The 19,014-nt window shown below is 38.5% G+C and overlaps 3 protein-coding genes across 4 annotated transcripts; 1 reads left to right on the top strand and 2 right to left on the bottom strand.

The window, feature by feature from the left end:
• On the top strand, nt 265-6,272 carry LOC109722970 (T-complex protein 1 subunit epsilon-like). Its single transcript, XM_020251144.1, has 9 exons — nt 265-577; nt 2,174-2,492; nt 3,385-3,733; nt 4,125-4,257; nt 4,337-4,389; nt 4,564-4,666; nt 4,855-5,021; nt 5,334-5,447; nt 5,783-6,272. The coding sequence occupies exons 1-9, from the start codon at nt 379-381 to the stop codon at nt 5,951-5,953; spliced, it is 1,608 nt and encodes a 535-aa protein (XP_020106733.1). The 5' UTR covers nt 265-378; the 3' UTR covers nt 5,954-6,272.
• Nucleotides 7,927-10,438, bottom strand: LOC109722971 (copper transport protein ATX1-like). Its single transcript, XM_020251145.1, has 3 exons — nt 10,319-10,438; nt 8,632-8,707; nt 7,927-8,326 (listed from the first exon to the last, which is right to left on the bottom strand). The coding sequence occupies exons 1-3, from the start codon at nt 10,325-10,327 to the stop codon at nt 8,157-8,159; spliced, it is 255 nt and encodes an 84-aa protein (XP_020106734.1). The 5' UTR covers nt 10,328-10,438; the 3' UTR covers nt 7,927-8,156.
• Nucleotides 12,605-16,966, bottom strand: LOC109723155 (ultraviolet-B receptor UVR8). 2 transcript variants are annotated; one of them, XM_020251410.1, is made up of 6 exons: nt 16,655-16,966; nt 15,412-15,702; nt 14,981-15,330; nt 14,484-14,885; nt 13,541-13,925; nt 12,605-13,161 (listed from the first exon to the last, which is right to left on the bottom strand). In XM_020251410.1, the coding sequence occupies exons 2-6, from the start codon at nt 15,637-15,639 to the stop codon at nt 12,919-12,921; spliced, it is 1,608 nt and encodes a 535-aa protein (XP_020106999.1). In that variant the 5' UTR covers nt 15,640-15,702; nt 16,655-16,966; the 3' UTR covers nt 12,605-12,918. The 2 variants fall into 2 exon arrangements, with proteins under 2 accessions (XP_020106999.1, XP_020107000.1); XM_020251411.1 differs by having other exon boundaries at nt 15,412-15,699.

Here is a 19,014-nt window from a genome sequence, read left to right as displayed (position 1 = left end):
TAAATCATTCCGATTTTGTTTTCAGCTTATTCTCATTCCAACTCTGATACTGATTTCGATTTCGAACCAAACGTACTAAGAAAGTTTAAAAATTTAAAAAAAAGATAAGAATGCTGGGCCCAATAGATAAATCCAGCCCGGTAAAAGCCCGGCCCAAATTGTGCTTGGATTGTTTTGAGCGGCCCAATTATTGGACGGCTCAGATCACTCTGGAGAATATCCGCTCTAACGAGGTGAGGCGCATAAAAAAGCTGCGGAGCCTCCTCTTTTGTTCTCGAACCTACCAGTACCAGTACGCTTTCGCCTCCTCCTAAACCCCTCGTCCAATTTCTCCTTCCTCTGAGATTCGTAAGAGAGAGAGAGAGAGAGAGCTCAGCAATGGCGTTGGCGTTCGACGAGTTCGGGAGGCCCTTCATCATCCTCAAGGAGCAGGAGCAGAAGACGCGGGTGCGGGGGTTGGACGCGCAGAGGGCCAACATCTCCGCGGGGCGCGCTGTGGCTCGCATCCTCCGCACCTCGCTCGGCCCTAAGGGCATGGACAAGATGCTCCAGAGCCCCGACGGGGACGTCATCATCAGTTAGGGTTTACTACTTTTTTTTCCCCGATCCCATCTCACTCACTCACACACACACACTCTCTCTCTCTCTCTCTCTCTCTCTCTCTCTCTCTCTCTCTCTCTCTCTCGATCTATCTTTGCATCGTATCTACCTCCTTACTCGGATCTGAGTTTGGTGAATGAAATGCTGGGTTTTGGATGGGTATGGGTGATCTTTGTGTGTAACTATTATCTGTTCCTTTCTAGGGTTTTTTACGTTGAAATGAGTGGAGATCCGCTCAACTATAAGTCTCTTTGAAACGACCCCCTCAATTTTTTTTTTCCTGCGATTTTGAATGAGTTTTGTCAAGTATATTATGGATTTTAGGAAATTTCAAATTGAACTCCCAATATTAATGGCTAATAATTAATAAAGCTATCAAATTTAAGAAAATTACTTAAGGGCATGTTTGTTTCGTCGTAAAATCACCCCGAAAATTTTTTTTCGGTAGAAAAATAAGATTCCGAGTGTTTGTTTGCTCGTAAAAAAATTTTTTCGGAAAATTTCTTTTACGAATCCACGGAAAAATGGTGTTTTCGTTTTCCGCTCGCCGCTTGGAACGACCGGAAAACGAAAATGACGCCAAAAAATATGACATATTTATTTTATATCTAATAATTTATTTTATAGTATTATATATTATATGACATATTTAATTATTACATAATATATTTTAAATATATTTTATTTATAAATGTAATATGATAATAATTATATATTAATAATATAAAATATATAAAATATATAGTAATATTTATTTATATATATATTTTTTCCTTTCAACCAAACAATCGTGATTGAAAAAATTTTTATCATTTCCTACAAATTAACCAAATACCAAACTACGTAAAACTTTTTTTCCATTGAAAATTTTTTTCCACCGAGAACTTTTTTTTCCAGTTTTACGTCAAATCAAACAGCCCCTAAACTAACAAAAATGATTCTAGTCTTAAAAATTAGTAGTTCAGGGGGGTGCCAAACCCACTAAAAGAAAAATTAGCTGAGGGGCTTATTTCAAAATGGCCAATTGTTGGGGAGTCGCATTATATTTTTACCTTCTTTTTAAGGCATGATGTGTGGATGTGGAAGGACTAGAAACGGAGAGATGGGTGTGTTGGGGATTTGAAGTAATCGGCTCATCTAACTTGTTGTGGTTAGCATTGTCTTGTTTACTTGGAATGTAAGTGGATCTAGTTTGAGTCAGTTTAGGTGTAGGAGGAATCGGGTGGGATGCTAAAGATTTGATTTTTCTAGGCCTTAGGAATGAATGATAATACACTTCATTGCTAATCTGTAGCGTTTTCTTTCTCTTTTAACCTCTGGGACGTATGAGTAATATCTATTTCCATCAGATTGGATTAACTATGTTGATATCGTGTAGTATCTCAGTTAATTGTTCGTAACAATTATGCATATATAAAACTGTTTCAGTATTGTTCTTCAAATCTACTAAGTTATTTCGTAGATTGGATTCTTACTGTTGCTCATTAGATCCATTCATTGTGAGATAATAGCTTGAAGCAAATCCTGTTCGAATTTTATATTGTGCAATTCGCTGATCTTCTTGCATCAATAGCAAATGATGGGGCAACAATCTTGGAGCAAATGGATGTTGACAATCAGATTGCAAAGCTGATGGTGGAATTATCTCGTAGTCAGGACTATGAAATTGGTGATGGTACAACTGGAGTTGTTGTTATGGCTGGTGCTCTTTTAGAACAGGCCGAAAAGCTACTCGAACGTGGTATCCATCCTATTAGGATTGCTGAGGGTTATGAGATGGCCTCCAGGATTGCTTTTGAGCATCTTGAGCGTATCTCTCAAAAGTTTGAATTCAGTGCGACTGATATAGAGCCTTTGGTTCAGACGTGCATGACAACTTTGTCCTCGAAAATGTAAGTCTGCTTCAATATTCTTCCACAGTTCGTAGAATGGTCAATGATACTTTATTTTAGAATTTTTTTTCCTTCAGTTCTTTTTTGTGATTAGAAAGATGATTAATGTTGGTTTTCGTATTATCGTAATGCTCTAACAAAACCAACAATATGGCGGACTGATGCTTTGGATTTCACAATTATTTGTCATTGTTCTTGAGTAGGGTCTTGCTTACCTTTTATTTGCTGCTTGGTTGATTTCACTTCTTCCAGATGTAACTTTTATGTCATAACAAAGAAAATGTACTTGTTCTTCACTTTCTTATGTGGCCATTTCTTGTCAAATGTAAATTAGTTGCAATCCTTTTTGATTACCACCATATTGCTAGAATTGTCTTAGAAAGAAAACAAAGCATGTAGTAGGATGCCAAAACTCCCTGGAAAGCTTCATAAATAGATTAAGACACATTTGTGGTAACATTGTGGATTTTTTTTTTTTTTTTTTGGCGTTTTGAAGTTCGCTTTTCAATACAACATGTATCTCATAGATTTTACTGTTTATTGTGGTTAGACTACATACATAATTGACCAATACTGAGATTGGAGTTATTTCTGTACACAAATTGCCAATTTTCTGGCTGTCTTCCTTCTGAGGGATGTCTTGTGTGTTTTGGGCACATTGACAGTTTTGCTTTTCACTCATCTCTTTTGGCATATATATTTTCTAAGAGTGATCTTATCACATAGCATAAAAATGCAATTTTGGAGTTCTACTCCACAATGACGTGCTTTAGTATAAAATGCAATTCTGGAGTTCTACTTCACAATGACGTGCTTTAGTATCAAAATGCAATTCTGGAATTCTACTTGACAATGATGTGCTTGCCTGATGTACATTCAATATGTTCTACAGTGTTAACCGCTGTAAGTGTATGTTAGCTGAGATCGCTGTTAAGGCAGTTCTAGCAGTTGCTGATTTAGACAGGAAAGATGTGAACTTAGACTTAATTAAAGTTGAAGGAAAGGTTGGAGGGAAGCTGGAAGACACTGAGCTCATCTATGGTATTGTTGTTGACAAGGACATGAGCCATCCGCAGATGCCAAAAAGAATTGAAAATGCGAAGATTGCTATTTTGACTTGCCCATTTGAGCCACCGAAGCCGAAGACTAAGCATAAGGTTGACATTGACACTGTAGAGAAGTTTCAAACTTTGCGTCAGCAAGAACAGCAGTACTTTGATGATATGGTTCAGAAATGCAAGGTAAAAAGCTGCTCTTTTTTGAGCCATTAGAAAATGCAAGTGTCTATAATTTATGCATTTGATCTTTTGAATTCTGAGAGTTTAAGCTAGCACAATTATGGTGTTAGTATACTCAATTGTGTTTGTGGTGTTGTAGTTTTGATTTCATGGACAGTTTTTCTTTTTCTCTTTTTGTTGTTGGGGGGTGGGGGTTGTGTTTTTTGTTTGGTTTTTTTTTCTTTTTTTTGGGTTGGGGGGGTGGGGGGGTGGGGGGAGTGATATTTATCAATTAAAACTGAAGATGAAAGTTCTTATTATCCTGTCATATGGGGTACCGAGCTATCTATTCTTTTTTAACTTGTAGAGTGACTTATTTGCTGATCTCGCTTGTTCTATTTTTGAATCATTGTAGGATGTTGGCGCAACTCTAGTTATTTGTCAATGGGGCTTTGATGATGAAGCAAATCATCTGTTAATGCATAGGAATCTGCCAGCTGTCAGATGGGTTGGCGGTGTTGAACTGGAATTGATTGCAATAGCTACAGGTAACCATATTCATCCTTTTCCTGTAGATGGAAGAGTTTGCTAAGAGCCTGAGGAATTTCCCCTGTTGGCCACATGCAGGTGGAAGAATAGTTCCCAGATTCCAAGAGTTGACACCAGAAAAGTTGGGGAAGGTAGATTTATTTTTGCAATTTATTCACCTCAGATTTTGATATTTTTGAAGGCTAACAATTTACTTTGGTGTTGAATCCCTTATATTGAAATCTTGGTTCTAATTCTTTTTTGATTACCATTAACTGTGCAATTATCATTTAAACAGATTACTCTTATTTGATGTACTTGATCAGGCCGGATTGGTGAGAGAGAAGTCTTTCGGAACAACAAAAGATCGTATGCTGTACATTGAACAGTGTGCAAATTCCAGGGCTGTAACCATTTTCATTCGTGGTGGTATGTTTGAATAGCCCCAATGTGATGCCCTGTCATGCAATTGAGCATATTATCATTGTCGACCATGAAATAACATGTCTAAGTTACATTTTGAACATTTATACTGGTTTTTGAAAGTTGTGGTGCGAGAAAATTATCCTGAGTGCTGCATAACTGATCTTATGAAATTACAAAATGTGATGGTATAGGCAACAAGATGATGATTGAGGAGACAAAACGTAGTCTTCATGATGCACTTTGCGTTGCAAGGAATCTGATTCGTAACAATTCCATAGTTTATGGTGGTGGCTCAGCTGAGATCTCTTGCTCTATTGCTGTTGATGCTGCTGCAGATCGATATCCTGGAGTTGAGCAGGTGATTATTTAGCATTCAACATATGGATTTTTTTTAGTTCCATTTTTTTTTCCCTTTTTTTTAAACCTTGTCGACTTTTTCAGTTTTTGCAATTTTTGTCCGAAATTTTCCTTTATAGACTGAATTACACCCAGCGCTACTTTGTATGAATGACAGGGGCCTTTTAGCCTTTGAAAAGATGCTCTGGTCGAAAGTTGTGTAAATAGAAAAAGACTTCTTATTTTCGTTTCGTTTTTCTGGGGTAAAATGGCCTTCAAATTATATCTTAAAGGACGGCAGACTTGATTCGCTATTGTACTTCTGTTTATGCAGTATGCTATCAGGTCATTTGCTGAAGCTTTAGATTCAATACCATTGGCTCTAGCAGAGAACAGTGGCCTGCAACCTATTAATACTCTGACTGCAGTCAAATCTCAGCAAGTCAAGGTATTGATTACTAATTCTTCTTGTGGTAATATCTTTCTACTACATTTGTTATATATTCGAATCCTCTGCAACTTCATAATAGATTTGTCTTTTTCCCCTGATGAATGGTCTTAAAGTAGTTTTGAAGTTCGGCGTATAAATTCAAAATTTGATGTTCACCTCTGTTGTATGTTGGACTTCAGTGTTTAAAAATCATATATTAGTCTACCAATCTCTGTAATTCTTTTAGTTTCAACATACCAATTATTTTCATAGATATAATTAACTGTGTGTGTGTGTTTTCCCCCTTTATAGTGTTCCTTCAATTTTCTAAGCTCTTGGTTCGGTTGATGCAGGAAAACAATCCGTTCTGTGGCATCGATTGCAACGATGTCGGGACAAATGACATGAAAGAGCAGAATGTATTCGAGACTTTGATCGGAAAACAGCAGCAAATCTTGCTGGCAACACAGGTGGTGAAAATGATCCTTAAGATTGACGATGTGATCGCACCATCCGATTATTGATGTTGTTTGAGAGAGAAGCATTTGCCAAGTTTTGCGTTCTGGACAGTTTAACTATCGTCCGAAACTGAAACTGGTCTAAAAGGCCAAGTCGTTATGTGGTGTTTGGAAATGTTTGTTGAGCCTGATAACTGTGCTTTAAGATCTGATTTACATCTCGCTGTGACTGCTTATATTGTGCCTTGTTAATGTATTGGAGAGTGAAGAACTTTTGGACAAACTGACGACGAGGATAGCAGTAAATGTTTTTGTCGATTGTTTTATTTATCAACGACAGTGAAGATTTGAGGTATTTCTTTGAAGAATTTTCTTTTCTGATAAATTCTTATGTCGCTTAGGGTTCTGTTCTGAAGCTTTATTATCATAAATATGAGGCTAAATTACAGAAAACTCCCCTGTAATAACCCGCATTTTTACTTTTCCCCCCTGATATTTAAAAACCTACATTTTGCCCCCTTGTAAAATGAAAAATGTTCACAGGGGGGTTACGGTGTGTAAAATGACGATTTTGCCCCTCGCCATTGTTGTCTTCTTCCTGAGCTTCCTCAGCCGCCCCTTCGATCCGCCGCTATTTCCACCTCAATCGGCCACGATTCCTCTCCAATTTCTTCTCCACCTGCTCCCCTTCTCCTCCTACATCGTCGTCGCCCATCGATTTCGGCGACAGTAGGGAAGGTACTAAGATGGGTGTTGATGGAGAGGTAGGCAGGGACAACGAGGGCGAAGGCGAGGCGGCGGAGGAGGACGAAGCAGTTGTGGGCGAGGGCGAAGCAGTGGAGGATGGCGAGGCGGCGAGGCGGCGAAGCGGCGAGCCGGAGGGAGCGAAGCATCAGAGAAGAGGCAGAGGGGTATTTTCAGTATAAAAAAATATTTTTTAACAGAACCCCTGACGGAACCCTAACGTTAGGGGTGAAGTGCACATTTTTCATTTTAAAAGGAGGCAAAGTGTAGGTTTTTAAATGTCAAGGGGGGAAAGTGAAAAAGCGGGTTATTACAGGGGGGTTTTCTGTAATTTAGCCTAAATATAATAGCATTGAACAGTAGCGGAAATAGTGTAGCAGTGCTTCTGTCATTGGGGGATGATTGCTTCTGTCATTTGTCGCATGGCTGAATGGCTGTCATGCAGGCGAACGAGGAAGCAGGAAGAAGTCCTCTCTTTGAGCTGATATTCCTTTTGCTACCTGCATGTACTATGGTGATTGTGATTTCAGGGTGTGATGTGAAGGAGTATAGTTTGATTCTTGTATTATGAGTCTAGAGCATGTTGGGTGTTTGTTCATATTGTTAGATGGAATATCTGTTACACAGAATTTTCTTAGGGGAAGAGGGAAATTACGGTAGAGAGAGAGAGAGAGATGGATGCAGTTAAGTGCTCAAAATCAAAACTCGCCAATAACGAACTAAAAGCTGTTGCGGACAGGCGATTTAAGGCGGAAATCGACAGACTGAAGCTCGGGCTGCTGCAGAGTTCTACATGCCCGCCAACTCCCGCATCCGAGCTCTCGCAAGACTATGAGCTCATCTGATACGAGTACTACCTCCAGGGGCATTCTCCTCCCCTTTTTATTACTATGCTATGCATTTCTTATCGCTTCAATGTCAATCAAATTAAACACTAACAGAGGAATCCGAACAAACGCATAGTTGATTTAAAATACAGTGTGCCAATATACCTTTTTTACCGTATAGGTGAAGGCTAAGAACGTGAGAATGGATGACGACCATTCTACGGTTAAAACCCCATATAGCCGATGTAGCTAAAGACAGACAAACTCTTCACTGAATTTTAACAGTTCATAAATCAAAAAATACCATAATAATCTTAATAAAAATAGGGTTGAGAAGGCTTAAGTTCGGACACCAACTGTATCCTATTCTCACTCTTTATTCCCATATAAGCAAGAAAGCTCTGAACCATTTGTACCGCAAGTCCCTAACACCATTAGGGCACTTGAACCCAACATAGGAATCAACAATGAGACAAGAATAGCAAAGTATGACGATTATTTGCAGCGCACTTACAATAAGACATTAAATAACAGTTTATACTATCTTATTGATATACTTTAAGTGTGGAAACTCATCTGTTATGTTTCAGAGGCAAACTGTACTGACTCATACAGAGTGCTGAACTTTAGAAACATCGTACACAATTTCTCATATTGAGATCAACCCACCAACTTAGTATAATTGGTCATGTGAAGTATCATTCAGTAGCAGTGACAGCAGCAGCTGCTTCTTTGGTTTCAGCTTCTGCTTCCCAGAACGAAGTCTTTTTCCCCGTCTTTGACACAGTTTGTAGAACAGCTTCTGGTTTCACATTGCCCTTTACAGTTACCTTCTGCTCTGTGAGGTTGACGTCAAATGATTCAACACCTAAAAAAAAATCACAAACAGCAGTAGATCTCCATTAGCTGTTTATGCACATGCTGAAGGTACAGCCAATACAAGACCCAACCTAAAATTTCTTCCCACAAACATGAATATTTGCATGTATAAGTAAATCTGGGGAGAGAGGAGATCTCTCCATGTTTCTCAATGTAAAAATTATGTTTAGTACGGTTAGACCACATGGCATATGCCCAAGAAAACTTGAGGACAACAGTCTGTAAGCAGCTACTTACACCAACTTCATATTAATTGTTAAACTATTAAAAGACACAAGAACGCGGGGAACCAACCTTCCATTTTAGAAAGGACCCTTTTAACAGCTCCAACACAACCTTCGCAGGACATACCAACCTTGAGGACAACAGTCTGCAGAAGATAACAAATGAAGAAAATTTTCATTAAGACACTTTCAAGTGACAGTAAAAGTAGAATACTCCTTTGGTACAAAATGTTCAATGACACAAAAATATTAAATCCGTCATTCTTGCTGGTACATATTTTTATTAAATAACTAAAGATTTAGAAAAATTTAGCAGTAATCCTAGCATGTTTTGAGGATTTTTTCAGTTAATGGAACTGATGATTTCATTTACTGTTAATGATTAATAGCTAATCAAGCTGTTACATTTAAAATTCTTTAACTCAAATGGTTAATCAACTCAAATCAAACAAAATGAGAAGTTGAGGGGTCATTGATAAAAGATAATAATAGAGTTGAGGGATCTATTTTAAAGCATCCTATAGTTGAAAGGGTCTCTACACATTTTTACCTAAAACTAATTTAAATCAGAAAAGTCAAAAGTTGAGGGTGTGCAAATGAAAAGAAAAATAATTAAAGAATTTATTCCAAACAGGCCTATAGTTGAGGGGGTCCCAATACATTTTCATCCAATATAGTTTTTTTATCATAAACACCTTAAAAGAAAACAAATAGTTTGCCAAGAATAAGTATGCATGACTGAGCATCTACGCAACGTGAACAGCTGAATAGCATAAGTAAACATTCTTCTCAACAAGTGAGAGGAGAATCCCCTAATCGTTATTAAGATCCATTCCCAAGGCTAAATCCAACAACTCCATGAGAAACACCGAGGAAGGGAGGGGAAATGCCTAGATGTCAATCTCTTATCCTACCTCTTTTCCTCTTAGCTAGAGTTTGCTTGGGGAATAAGGTTGCGATAGCGGTAGATATCCCATCTATCCCTCCAAACACAATGAGATATGAAATTCTCACTTGAAATTAAATGCAAGAAAATATCCGAAATGCACATTTATCCCCAGGATATAATTCACGGGAGTACGCTGGACTTGTTCTATCCCCTCTTTATCCCTTCTAATCCCCTCAATTCCTATCAATCACAATTGGGATAACCAGAAGAACTGAAATTCTCCTTAGGGATACTTTTCACTGTTCGTGACTCAGAAATTTCCAAGCCAACCATTGCATCATACAGATAAGCAAAAGGTGCATCATCAGAAGTTGTCACCTTGCCAAAGCTGCATCAGGCCTCAGATTCAGAAGGAGAAAGGAGCAGGAAAAAAAAAAAAAAAAAAGGAGGAGTAAAAACCCATCTAATCTAAAATCTCGAAACCCTTTGATTGGACCTAAATATACTCGCAAGGCGAAAACTTTTTTTTCCCAAAAATCACATCCCTAATCAGACGCATACACATACGCATTCCACTATACATCTCTCGTCAAACAATTCAAATCCGATGCACAAACTGAAACTTCCGCAAGCTAGCTTACAACAGATCAACGATCAAGAAGAAAGGTAGCAAGAGATTAAGATGAATTCGTCCAATCAACCAACAACACCATGCAATTTGTCCGTAATTGATCACAATTCAGATGAAATACAACAATAATAAGGAATCGAAGGCGCAAATCCGAAGAAAACGGTGGAATTTAGGAACAGGGATATAGATCTGAAACCCTAGGGGAGAGGGAGAGGGAGAGGGAGAGGAGAAGCTTACCTCAGCCATGGCGTCTTATAAAGGGGCCGTAAAATGTTAAAAAGCGAAAGAGCCAAAAAGAATGGGCGTGGGGAGGAGACGCGAATCCCCCGCTACATATATAGTGATGGAGCGGAGGAGGGGGGTAGGTACGGAGGAGTTTATTGCGTGCACCGGGTGTATATGTTCATCCTGTGCACCGCTCCTCATGTGCAGTTCTTCATATGATTAATATCTTATATTTCAGTTTCGATTAAATAGTTTAAGATCTGCTTGTTTCATGAAAAATAAAATTCAGTCTAAAACATACTTTCAGAGAAACTAAAATTTAGATAAAAGTTAATCCTCTTGTATTATTTATTTGTATAAGAAACTAAAATTTCTTTAGCTTTTCTTTTTTTGCTTGTTCGATATTTTTTTATTATTTTTTTCGTAATTCACTTCAGCCTAAAATGGGCCAAAAGTTAATTATATTGTCGTGGAACACTTTGATTTTAGTCGAATGTAAAGTTACAGTAAATCAAACAGCGAAAGTAAATATTTACGACCAAAAATTGCTTTATTCGTCTTTATTTTCAGTTAAATAAACGCACCTCACAGTGATTCCTATTTTGTTTGAAAGTTTCAGTGGGTATTTTATTTTTCTATTCTATATAATCTCTAACAAAATTTCTTTTTAAAAAAAGATTGGGATCAAAATAGTGTGAGAGTGGGGGTGGTGCACGGAATGCACGGATGAACCGAGTCCGTGCAAGTTTTGGTGGGGGAAGTAGTCTGAAGGGACCGGTCCAGATAAGGCGGCGGCAGCGCACGGTCAAGCTCGATTTTTCCTCCTCCGAACCGACCCAACCCAAAACCCGGTTTGAATTCATGTTTCTGAGAGAGTCAGAGGTTAAATAAATCGAAGTCGAGTCAAAATTTTAATTATATTTTAATATATAAATATTTTGAGTAATATAAATAAATTAAGATTAAGATTCTTCTTATCTAACAACAATTTGAGATTAGCTGTCCAGGCGCTTGATATTTGACCATTCGAGTTTGTATGTTTTGAACAATGTTTGAATCAGAGAAAATAAATATATAAATAAAGAAAAAACTAGGCCTACAAGTTATGGGCCGTAGCCCGGTCCGAGGAGATACTCGGCCTACAAGTTATGGGCCTTTTCTAGGCCCATTATTGGCCGTAGCTCGGTCCGAGGAGATGCGCGGCTATTGATTCGAGACATCGACACGCAGTAGAGCATTTGGCAAACAGAATGATTTAGAAATTCAGCTACAGCAGGTAGGTAGCTAAAATGAGCCCAAATCAACTGCAACGAGATGCGACTGATTGAGGGCCACTAAATGCAAAATTCATTACTGTACAGTTGTAATGGACGCGAAGATTTTATTTATTTATTTATTTACTTTTTAAGTAGATGAAGACGAGGACCAAGCGAAATAGCTTCAGGAAGTTGAAATATTAATTGTCCAACCAAAAAAAGCAAAGGATAATTGTGAAACTTTACTGACCAATATATAGAGTTTAAATTAATAAAATGTTTCTTCAAATAGCACTACTCAAACAGCAGAATATCGGTTAGTTCTATTAAGCATAGTGCTAAAAGAACCGACAACTCAGCGCATGCATCATCTCCTCAAAATATGATTAGATAATAGTTCCTAAACTTGGAGGAACCTGCACTCAACAGTACTTTTCTAATAAGCAAAACTTGTAGGTAAGTTAACAATCGCATGATCCCCTCCATATAATATAATGGAGTTGTTTTCCCCAAGGTAAAGTAAAAGATTACGTAATGGGCCCAAACTATGACTTCTCTTGTGTCAATCTTTGTAGCTGGAGCCACTTTATAATTAAGATGCTTTCCATCATTGGTTGCTTGAATTATTAAATCACCCAGGTCCCCACCAAACAAACAGCCCAAAAATTCCAATCAAATTATACGTCCCTTCAAAAGATTCCTCAGATATTGTTGATAAATCAGTATTTCATATGTGTATAAGTTAGTAATTGATTTAATCTTTTCAACTTGGATGCATATTTCAAGTATATGTATGAATTTTTAAGTTAAAAGTAATCACCAAATGTCTTGATCTCCATTATAATACCGACCCATCAAACAATACGTGTCACGTATTCTCATGCCTTATTCTACACGTGGTTTTAATCTGAATAGCTATTCTCGGTAAAAAAAAATTAAACCTGAAATAAACGGAGCAGCAGAGCAGATTAATGCAGTTCACCACAAATCGTAATGAGCATCAAATATGCGATTCCAAGAGAAGCAGAAGGTAAGTGTATGATTAGTCAAATGAAATGAAGGCATTTGAATTTAATTTGCACACCTTAAACTAAAGAGCTATCAACAGCATGTCAGCTATCTACTTTTCAAGCCTGAGCATGCAACTAGCGACCCATGTTTTGTTCCTTACTATTTACATATGAACATGAATTCTAAAAGCAGATTTCGACAGCATATGAACATCAGATGCCTTTTGTTATAATCAGAGGAATAGTCAGCAGAAGAGATTAAAGAAGTCCAAAAGAATTAACAGGATTAAATGTAGAGGAATAAGCGGAATAAGCACTACGCCTGCCTCCATGAGCTAACTGAAGGCTAGCTGAGATCGATTTCGACCCTTTCCGGATTCCCTCTCTCGGTTTGCTGCGCGACGAGTTCGATGCCGAGCTGGCCCTTGTCACCCGCCCCAAACGCGTACAACTTACCCGATTCGGTGAGAGCGAACGTGTGCGCATTCCAGTATATCGAGTTTGTGAGGCTGATTTGTACCACCCTTTCATTGATATTTTTCAGAGAGGTGACTAGTTCTGGAGTAAGCACATTAGTGTGCCTGTTGCCCTGGAAATAAGAAAAAAAAATACTTGAGACTTTGTCAAATGAATGATACAGCAATTTATTGACTCAAGAGTCGATTTGCTACACATCACCATAAATTTTGTTAGATGTTAGACAAATGTTGTAGATAGTTATTACTGCTATTGTATGATTATATCATGAACTTAAACCTTAGGCCTTGTTTGCTTATGATTTTGGATTTCGGGTTCTTTCGAACATAAATTTTAGACAATTAAATGAGATTTTTGACTACAAAAAATTCTTCCGCAACATCTAGTTTGGTTTATGAATTATGGAGAAAACAAAAAGTTAGTTGAATGAGGAAGGAGTAACTTCAGTATAAAGAGGGGAAGAAAATGATAAAAAGAATAGCATGTAAAACCTGTCCATCAACCGCAGCTGAATGCCCCAGGCTTGAGGACTCTCCGCAGCCGAATGAATACGCATCCCCGTTATCCGACACAACGAAAGTCGTGTAATCACCAGTAGCAACATGGACGGCCTTGACCTTACTCAAGGCTTCAACTACTTTAGGGACGGACTCGCACTCCTCATTGCCATGGCCCAAGCAGCCGTACCGTCCCCAACCCCACGTGCACACACGCCCATCCCGCCCTACAACGGCGGCGTGCCATGCACCCGCCGCCACGACCATAGGCTGCAGATTCAAAGCCTGGAACTGCTCGATCAATCTCGGGTACTTCTCGTCGGTCCTCGAACCGTGCCCGAGCTTGCCTCCTAGACCACAGCCCACAGAGTAAACCGACCTACATTACAATTGCAAATAAACAATGAGACATAAGAAATGGTTAGGGCCTGTTTGGAAGCATGGATATCTTTTTCAACATATCTCGGTTGTTGGGAAGCATGAAAAGGTGTCTACATTGCATAAAGAATATACAGCCTCGAAACCATTTATCTCAAAATTTGCAGTAGATGATCTTTTTAAGGTGACCATCCTATCCTGAAAAGTCAGAAACAAGATCTCACACAAGCTCAGTCTCCTTATTGTGCAATATCAAAAGAAAATGGCCATGACACTTTGATCAATCACTAGATAACTTGTTCAACCATTCAAATAGGCTCTTAATGTACAAGCTTTACTAGTAGTTGAACAAGTCATTCTTAATACTGTGGCGCAATCATCTTAAAGAGTTCCTCATACAATGTGTTCAATGAAGAAAAGAGGAACCAAAAGAAACTATTAGCATGAATAAGGATTGAATACATGACAAGTAAATCTTTTCGCTAGGGCTAGATTTGAACTTTGAATTTGAATTTGGTAGAATAATAATTGAGAACTGATAATAAGGGAAATATCTTACATGCCACTTGGTTGGCACGCCAATGCTAGGAGATAGCAATAGCCAGCTGCAATTTGCACCACCGGGATATTCTCAAGAGGACCCAAGAGAAGACGGGGTTCAACATCATTCGGCTCCGTCTGATGCCCTAGCTTCGTCTCATTACCCCAAGAGAAAGTATAGACTCTCCCCTCTCGAGACAGAACAGCAGTGAAGAAGTTCCCGATTGCCGCTTGAACCACAAATATGTCCTTCAATGATTCCACCATTTGGGGTGTCGTAACAACTTTAGACCCTTGTGCCCCATATTCCGCCTCTCCAAATGAGTCTTTCCCGAATGCATAAACCCTACCCGCATCGCTGATCAGCATTGTCCGTCCGGCTCCAGCTGCAGCCTGGATGATCCGAATGCCTTGCAATGATCTGCAAGTAGTACCACCGAAAATTCTCGTTCTTGAATGTTGATTCACTTTTTTTATTGTGTTTATGAAGCAACTCGGAAGATGAAAAATCACCACCTTATAATGCGCGGCCGCCACTCCTCTTCCAAGGTGCCGTGCCCGAGCTGGCCCGAGCCATTGGAACCGAAGGTGTAGACTGAACCGCACGAGGTCACTGCAACGCTGTGCCCGGGCCCGGCGATCGCCTGCGACTTCTCGCGGCGGCAGCATGCCTCACCAGCTAGAATGTACCTAAGCACGAGCTTCCACGACCCCCCGCACCGCTGCTTAAGAAGTTCTCTCTCCTCCATCGTCATGGGCTTAAATATCGCCCTTTTCTGGCACATGTCCAATGCCGCGACTTCCGACATGGACAACTGGTAATCCGGTGAGAAATTCGCTGGCTTCCTGAAGAACGCACATGTCGCCTGCAACCACCAAGAAATCGAATCAGCAGCATTATCGATTCTTTAAACGCGAGAGAGAATCGGAAGCACTTTCACACTTGCCTCGAGTTTGGCAAGGTCCTGGGGGTCGAGGTCGGATGCGGTGAGGACATGGAGCACGACAGAAGGGCTAGCAGCTAAGGGGAATTCGCCGGGGGCGGAGTTGCCAAAGCAGTGGCGCTGGGATCGTTGGAAGTTTTGGGGTAAAGGCGGGGCGAGGGAGAGGGGGGGCTCATCGACAATGTTGAGGAAAGGGATGGAGGGGGAGGCTCCGCTCGTGGTCGCGTCCATCGGGCACTGCTCCGTAGTTAGCAGCACCCCTTGAGATTACGACGAAGATGCAAGTTCAATCTGCTGCCATTTCAGAGACAACAAAGTATATCAGATTGCATGCCAAGATAAACAAACATCTACTACTAGACCCATAAACTACATTGATTACTGATGATTAAATCCACAGGACTATATTAGAGACAATGGGACTATATGGACAAAGTGCGGAGCATAAACAGAGAAAGGAGCATGCAATAACTTCAGAAGCTATCAAAAATGATAAAAGTAGAAAATATCTAAGATCATAACAAAAAGAAATGATTAAAACAAGGAAAATTCAACATCATCTCACAATTTCGTGCACACAGAGGATCCACAAGGACTAAACTTGCTTGAGAGGTAACTCGAACATTTTGTAATAAGAGATCGTCAAGTAAACACAGAGGAGATGGAAAAGGAAAAGAATTGTGTGTGAGCAGTTTCGCTATCCCAAAGAAAGTATATTCTCTCTGATGATCAAAGAACACATACAAATAAAGCAACGAATTCCACTTCAAAAAGAATACTTTTCTTAATATATCTCGCATAATTATTATCCACAAGCTCCCTACTTTAGCACAACCAAAAATGAAACATAACCAAATCTTGAGATAAATCTCAACAAATCAATCACGTATTCAAACACAAGCAAATCGAAACCAGAAACGCCCAAAATTCAGGGACAACGAGTTCAACATCAAGGGATAAAACCCCCAACAAAACAAAGCACACCCAGATAACAAAATCCCATCTTTAACACAACCATCTAATCAAAATCGCAAAAAAATAAAAAAAAATTCGAATTGGGACTCGTCCCGTCCGCAAAATCCCGAAAAATAGCAACAGAGACGAAGCAAAACAGGGACGGGCAAAGATCCATCCTCCCACGAACAGATCGGGGGAGATCGACACGAACAAGATCAAAATCGCGCTACAAACAGCAATCGAGCATCCAAAATCCCCAAATCCGCGCCCCGATGCTCGGATTTCTCACCTTATCTCCGCATCCACTCCCTCTATTCCATGCAACCAATCACAAGGACTCGGCTTTCCGAATAAGCCGCAATCGGGAGTGGAATTCGCGTTTGGGAGAAGCTGCGGATCGAAGAGAGGCGATTCGGGGAGGGGGAATCGGAAAAGTTTCTTCTTCTTCCTCCTCCTCCTCTTTGTGATCTCTCTCTCTCTCTCTCTCTCTCTCTCTCTCTCTCTGCTCTTCTTTTTCTTTTTTTTTATTTTTATTTTCTCTTTTCTTCTTCGGTCGTTTCTTTTTGCGATGGATGTGATGAGGTGTCCGCACGAGGGAGAGGAGGGAGGGGGGGTGTGTAGGGGCGAAATTTCCCGTATTTTATACGCATACCCGCGTGCCACGTCAGCATAAGGCTCCGGCGTTTTAACTGTGGGTGTGGGTAGAAGTTGTTGCGTGCACCCGGTGTATAGTTACATCTCATACACCGGCACACCCCATACCAAAAAAACCCCGATGTGTACTTCTCAAAATGTGGATTTTGAACCTCAATAATTTTTAGAAAAAACTCCAAACAACATTCTTGTAGTTTCGTAACTTTTTATTTTAGTATTCTGTAATTTAAGGTGTATCAATTTAGTGCTACGTGATTTATTTTTCGCTTTTAAGTGTTCCTTCAATTATTATTTTTTGTTAAATTAGTAACAAAGTTAAAACTGAAAGATACTAAAGATAATATTCGATAAATCTAGATAGGATATCTGAAGTTTTTTATATATAATTTAATAAAATATTAATGGAGGAGCTGACAAAAAGAAAAAAAATAAAATCATAGGATACTAAATTGATACACTTTAAACCATGAGGCATTAAAATAAGAAAGTGCGAAACTACAATAGTGATATTCGAACTTTATCTCTTTTTTAGGGGCAATTGCTTATATATCCCTAAAAAGTTCTTGACTTTTCAATTTACCCCTCTTAGAAGGTTAATATTGAAAATGCCTTTTCTACGTTCCAATCTATTTCTAATATACCCCTAGAGTTAAAATCTGTTAATAAACTCTGTTATCTCTGTAAAATTACTATTTTGCCTTTTCAAATATACCCTTCCATTCTTATTTGCTTAGGGATGTCAATGGATATAGATATTCGAAATTTTATTCGAACTCGAACCAGAATAAAATGGATATATTCGATGGATATGAATATAAAAAATAGAAACCCATAAGATATGGATTCGGATATAGATTTTAATTGTATCCGACCCAAACCCGAACCGGACCCGAACCGAAATTTATTTTGTATATATATATATATATATATATATATATATATATATATATATATATATATATATATAAATGAGCTCCTATGCTTTTAAAAGTACCAAGTTATTGGTGCTTGTAGATTTTTAGCCATTGGATTAAGAGATATGCGGTTAGGATGATGTAGGGCCCCTAGGGTTGAGTGGGTGGTTGGTTGAATAGTATAATCTAATGGTTGAAAATGATCCGAGAAATAGATCTAACGGTAAAAAACTTACAAGCACCAAGTGCTTGGTGCTTTTACAAGCACCATAGCTGGAATATATATATATATATATATATATATATATATATATATATATATATTTGATGTTATATTTGAATTTGTATTTTAAAAATTTAGATTTAATATAATATATTTTGAAATATTGAAAAAAAATATATTTTGGGTTCAAATTTTCGGGTTCGGGTTTTGGATTTTTGGTCGGGTTCGGATTTAGATATGGATTTTTAAAATTCGTCGAGTTCGGGTTCGAGTTCAGGTCTCGGGTTTGGAGTCGGGTCGGGTTCGGGATTTTAAAAATCCGCCCCGAATCTCATCCGTTGACATCTCTATATTTGCTCTTAAAGTTAGGGTCACAAAAAATATTTTGACTTTTGGTCTTTTCCAATATACTTTTTTACCGCCACCAACATTTCTTATTTGCCCTTAAGTTAAGGACAAATTGGTATTTTAATTTTTTTTAACTGTGGTAGATGTTTAACTCACGTTTAACCTAAGTTAACTTAACAGGAAATAACTGCGGGGGTATTTTGCAATAACGATGGAACATATGAGGGGTATTTTAGAAAGAAAAAAAAAGTAGGGATAAATCAGATATTTTCAAACGTATGAGGGGTATGTAGGCAATTATCCCTTTTTTTTTTTTAAATAAGAACTTAAAGGAAAAATGTATGAATGTCCTGTTAATTTTAATTTTCTGGATTGATACCTTTTAAAGTTTTTATCTTTTTGTTAACAATGCCTAATTCTAGCATTTTACTCAAATTAATGAGCGATTTTATCAGCTTTGATCATTTTTTAGCTAATAAACTATAGCAGCTAATAGAATTATTTTATTTA

The sequence above is a fragment of the Ananas comosus genome, linkage group 17 (assembly GCF_001540865.1).
Source record: "Ananas comosus cultivar F153 linkage group 17, ASM154086v1, whole genome shotgun sequence".
NCBI classification, from domain to species: Eukaryota; Viridiplantae; Streptophyta; class Magnoliopsida; order Poales; family Bromeliaceae; genus Ananas; species Ananas comosus.
The sequence above is the reverse complement of the archived record's forward strand: the minus strand, read 5'-3'. Positions and strand labels throughout refer to the sequence as shown.

Coding starts and splice junctions, on each gene's coding strand:
- LOC109722970 (XM_020251144.1), top strand. CDS start 379: ATGGCGTTGGCGTTCGACGAGTTCGGGAGGCCCTTCATCATCCTCAAG. Junction 4,390..4,563: donor CACCAGAAAAGTTGGGGAAG/GTAGATTTATTT, acceptor GTACTTGATCAG/GCCGGATTGGTGAGAGAGAA. Junction 5,448..5,782: donor TCAAATCTCAGCAAGTCAAG/GTATTGATTACT, acceptor CGGTTGATGCAG/GAAAACAATCCGTTCTGTGG.
- LOC109722971 (XM_020251145.1), bottom strand. Junction 8,327..8,631: donor GGTCCTTTCTAAAATGGAAG/GTTGGTTCCCCG, acceptor ATTTTTTTTTAG/GTGTTGAATCATTTGACGTC.
- LOC109723155 (XM_020251410.1), bottom strand. CDS start 15,639: ATGGACGCGACCACGAGCGGAGCCTCCCCCTCCATCCCTTTCCTCAAC. Junction 15,331..15,411: donor AGGACCTTGCCAAACTCGAG/GCAAGTGTGAAA, acceptor TGGTGGTTGCAG/GCGACATGTGCGTTCTTCAG. Junction 13,926..14,483: donor GCGTGCCAACCAAGTGGCAT/GTAAGATATTTC, acceptor ATTGTAATGTAG/GTCGGTTTACTCTGTGGGCT.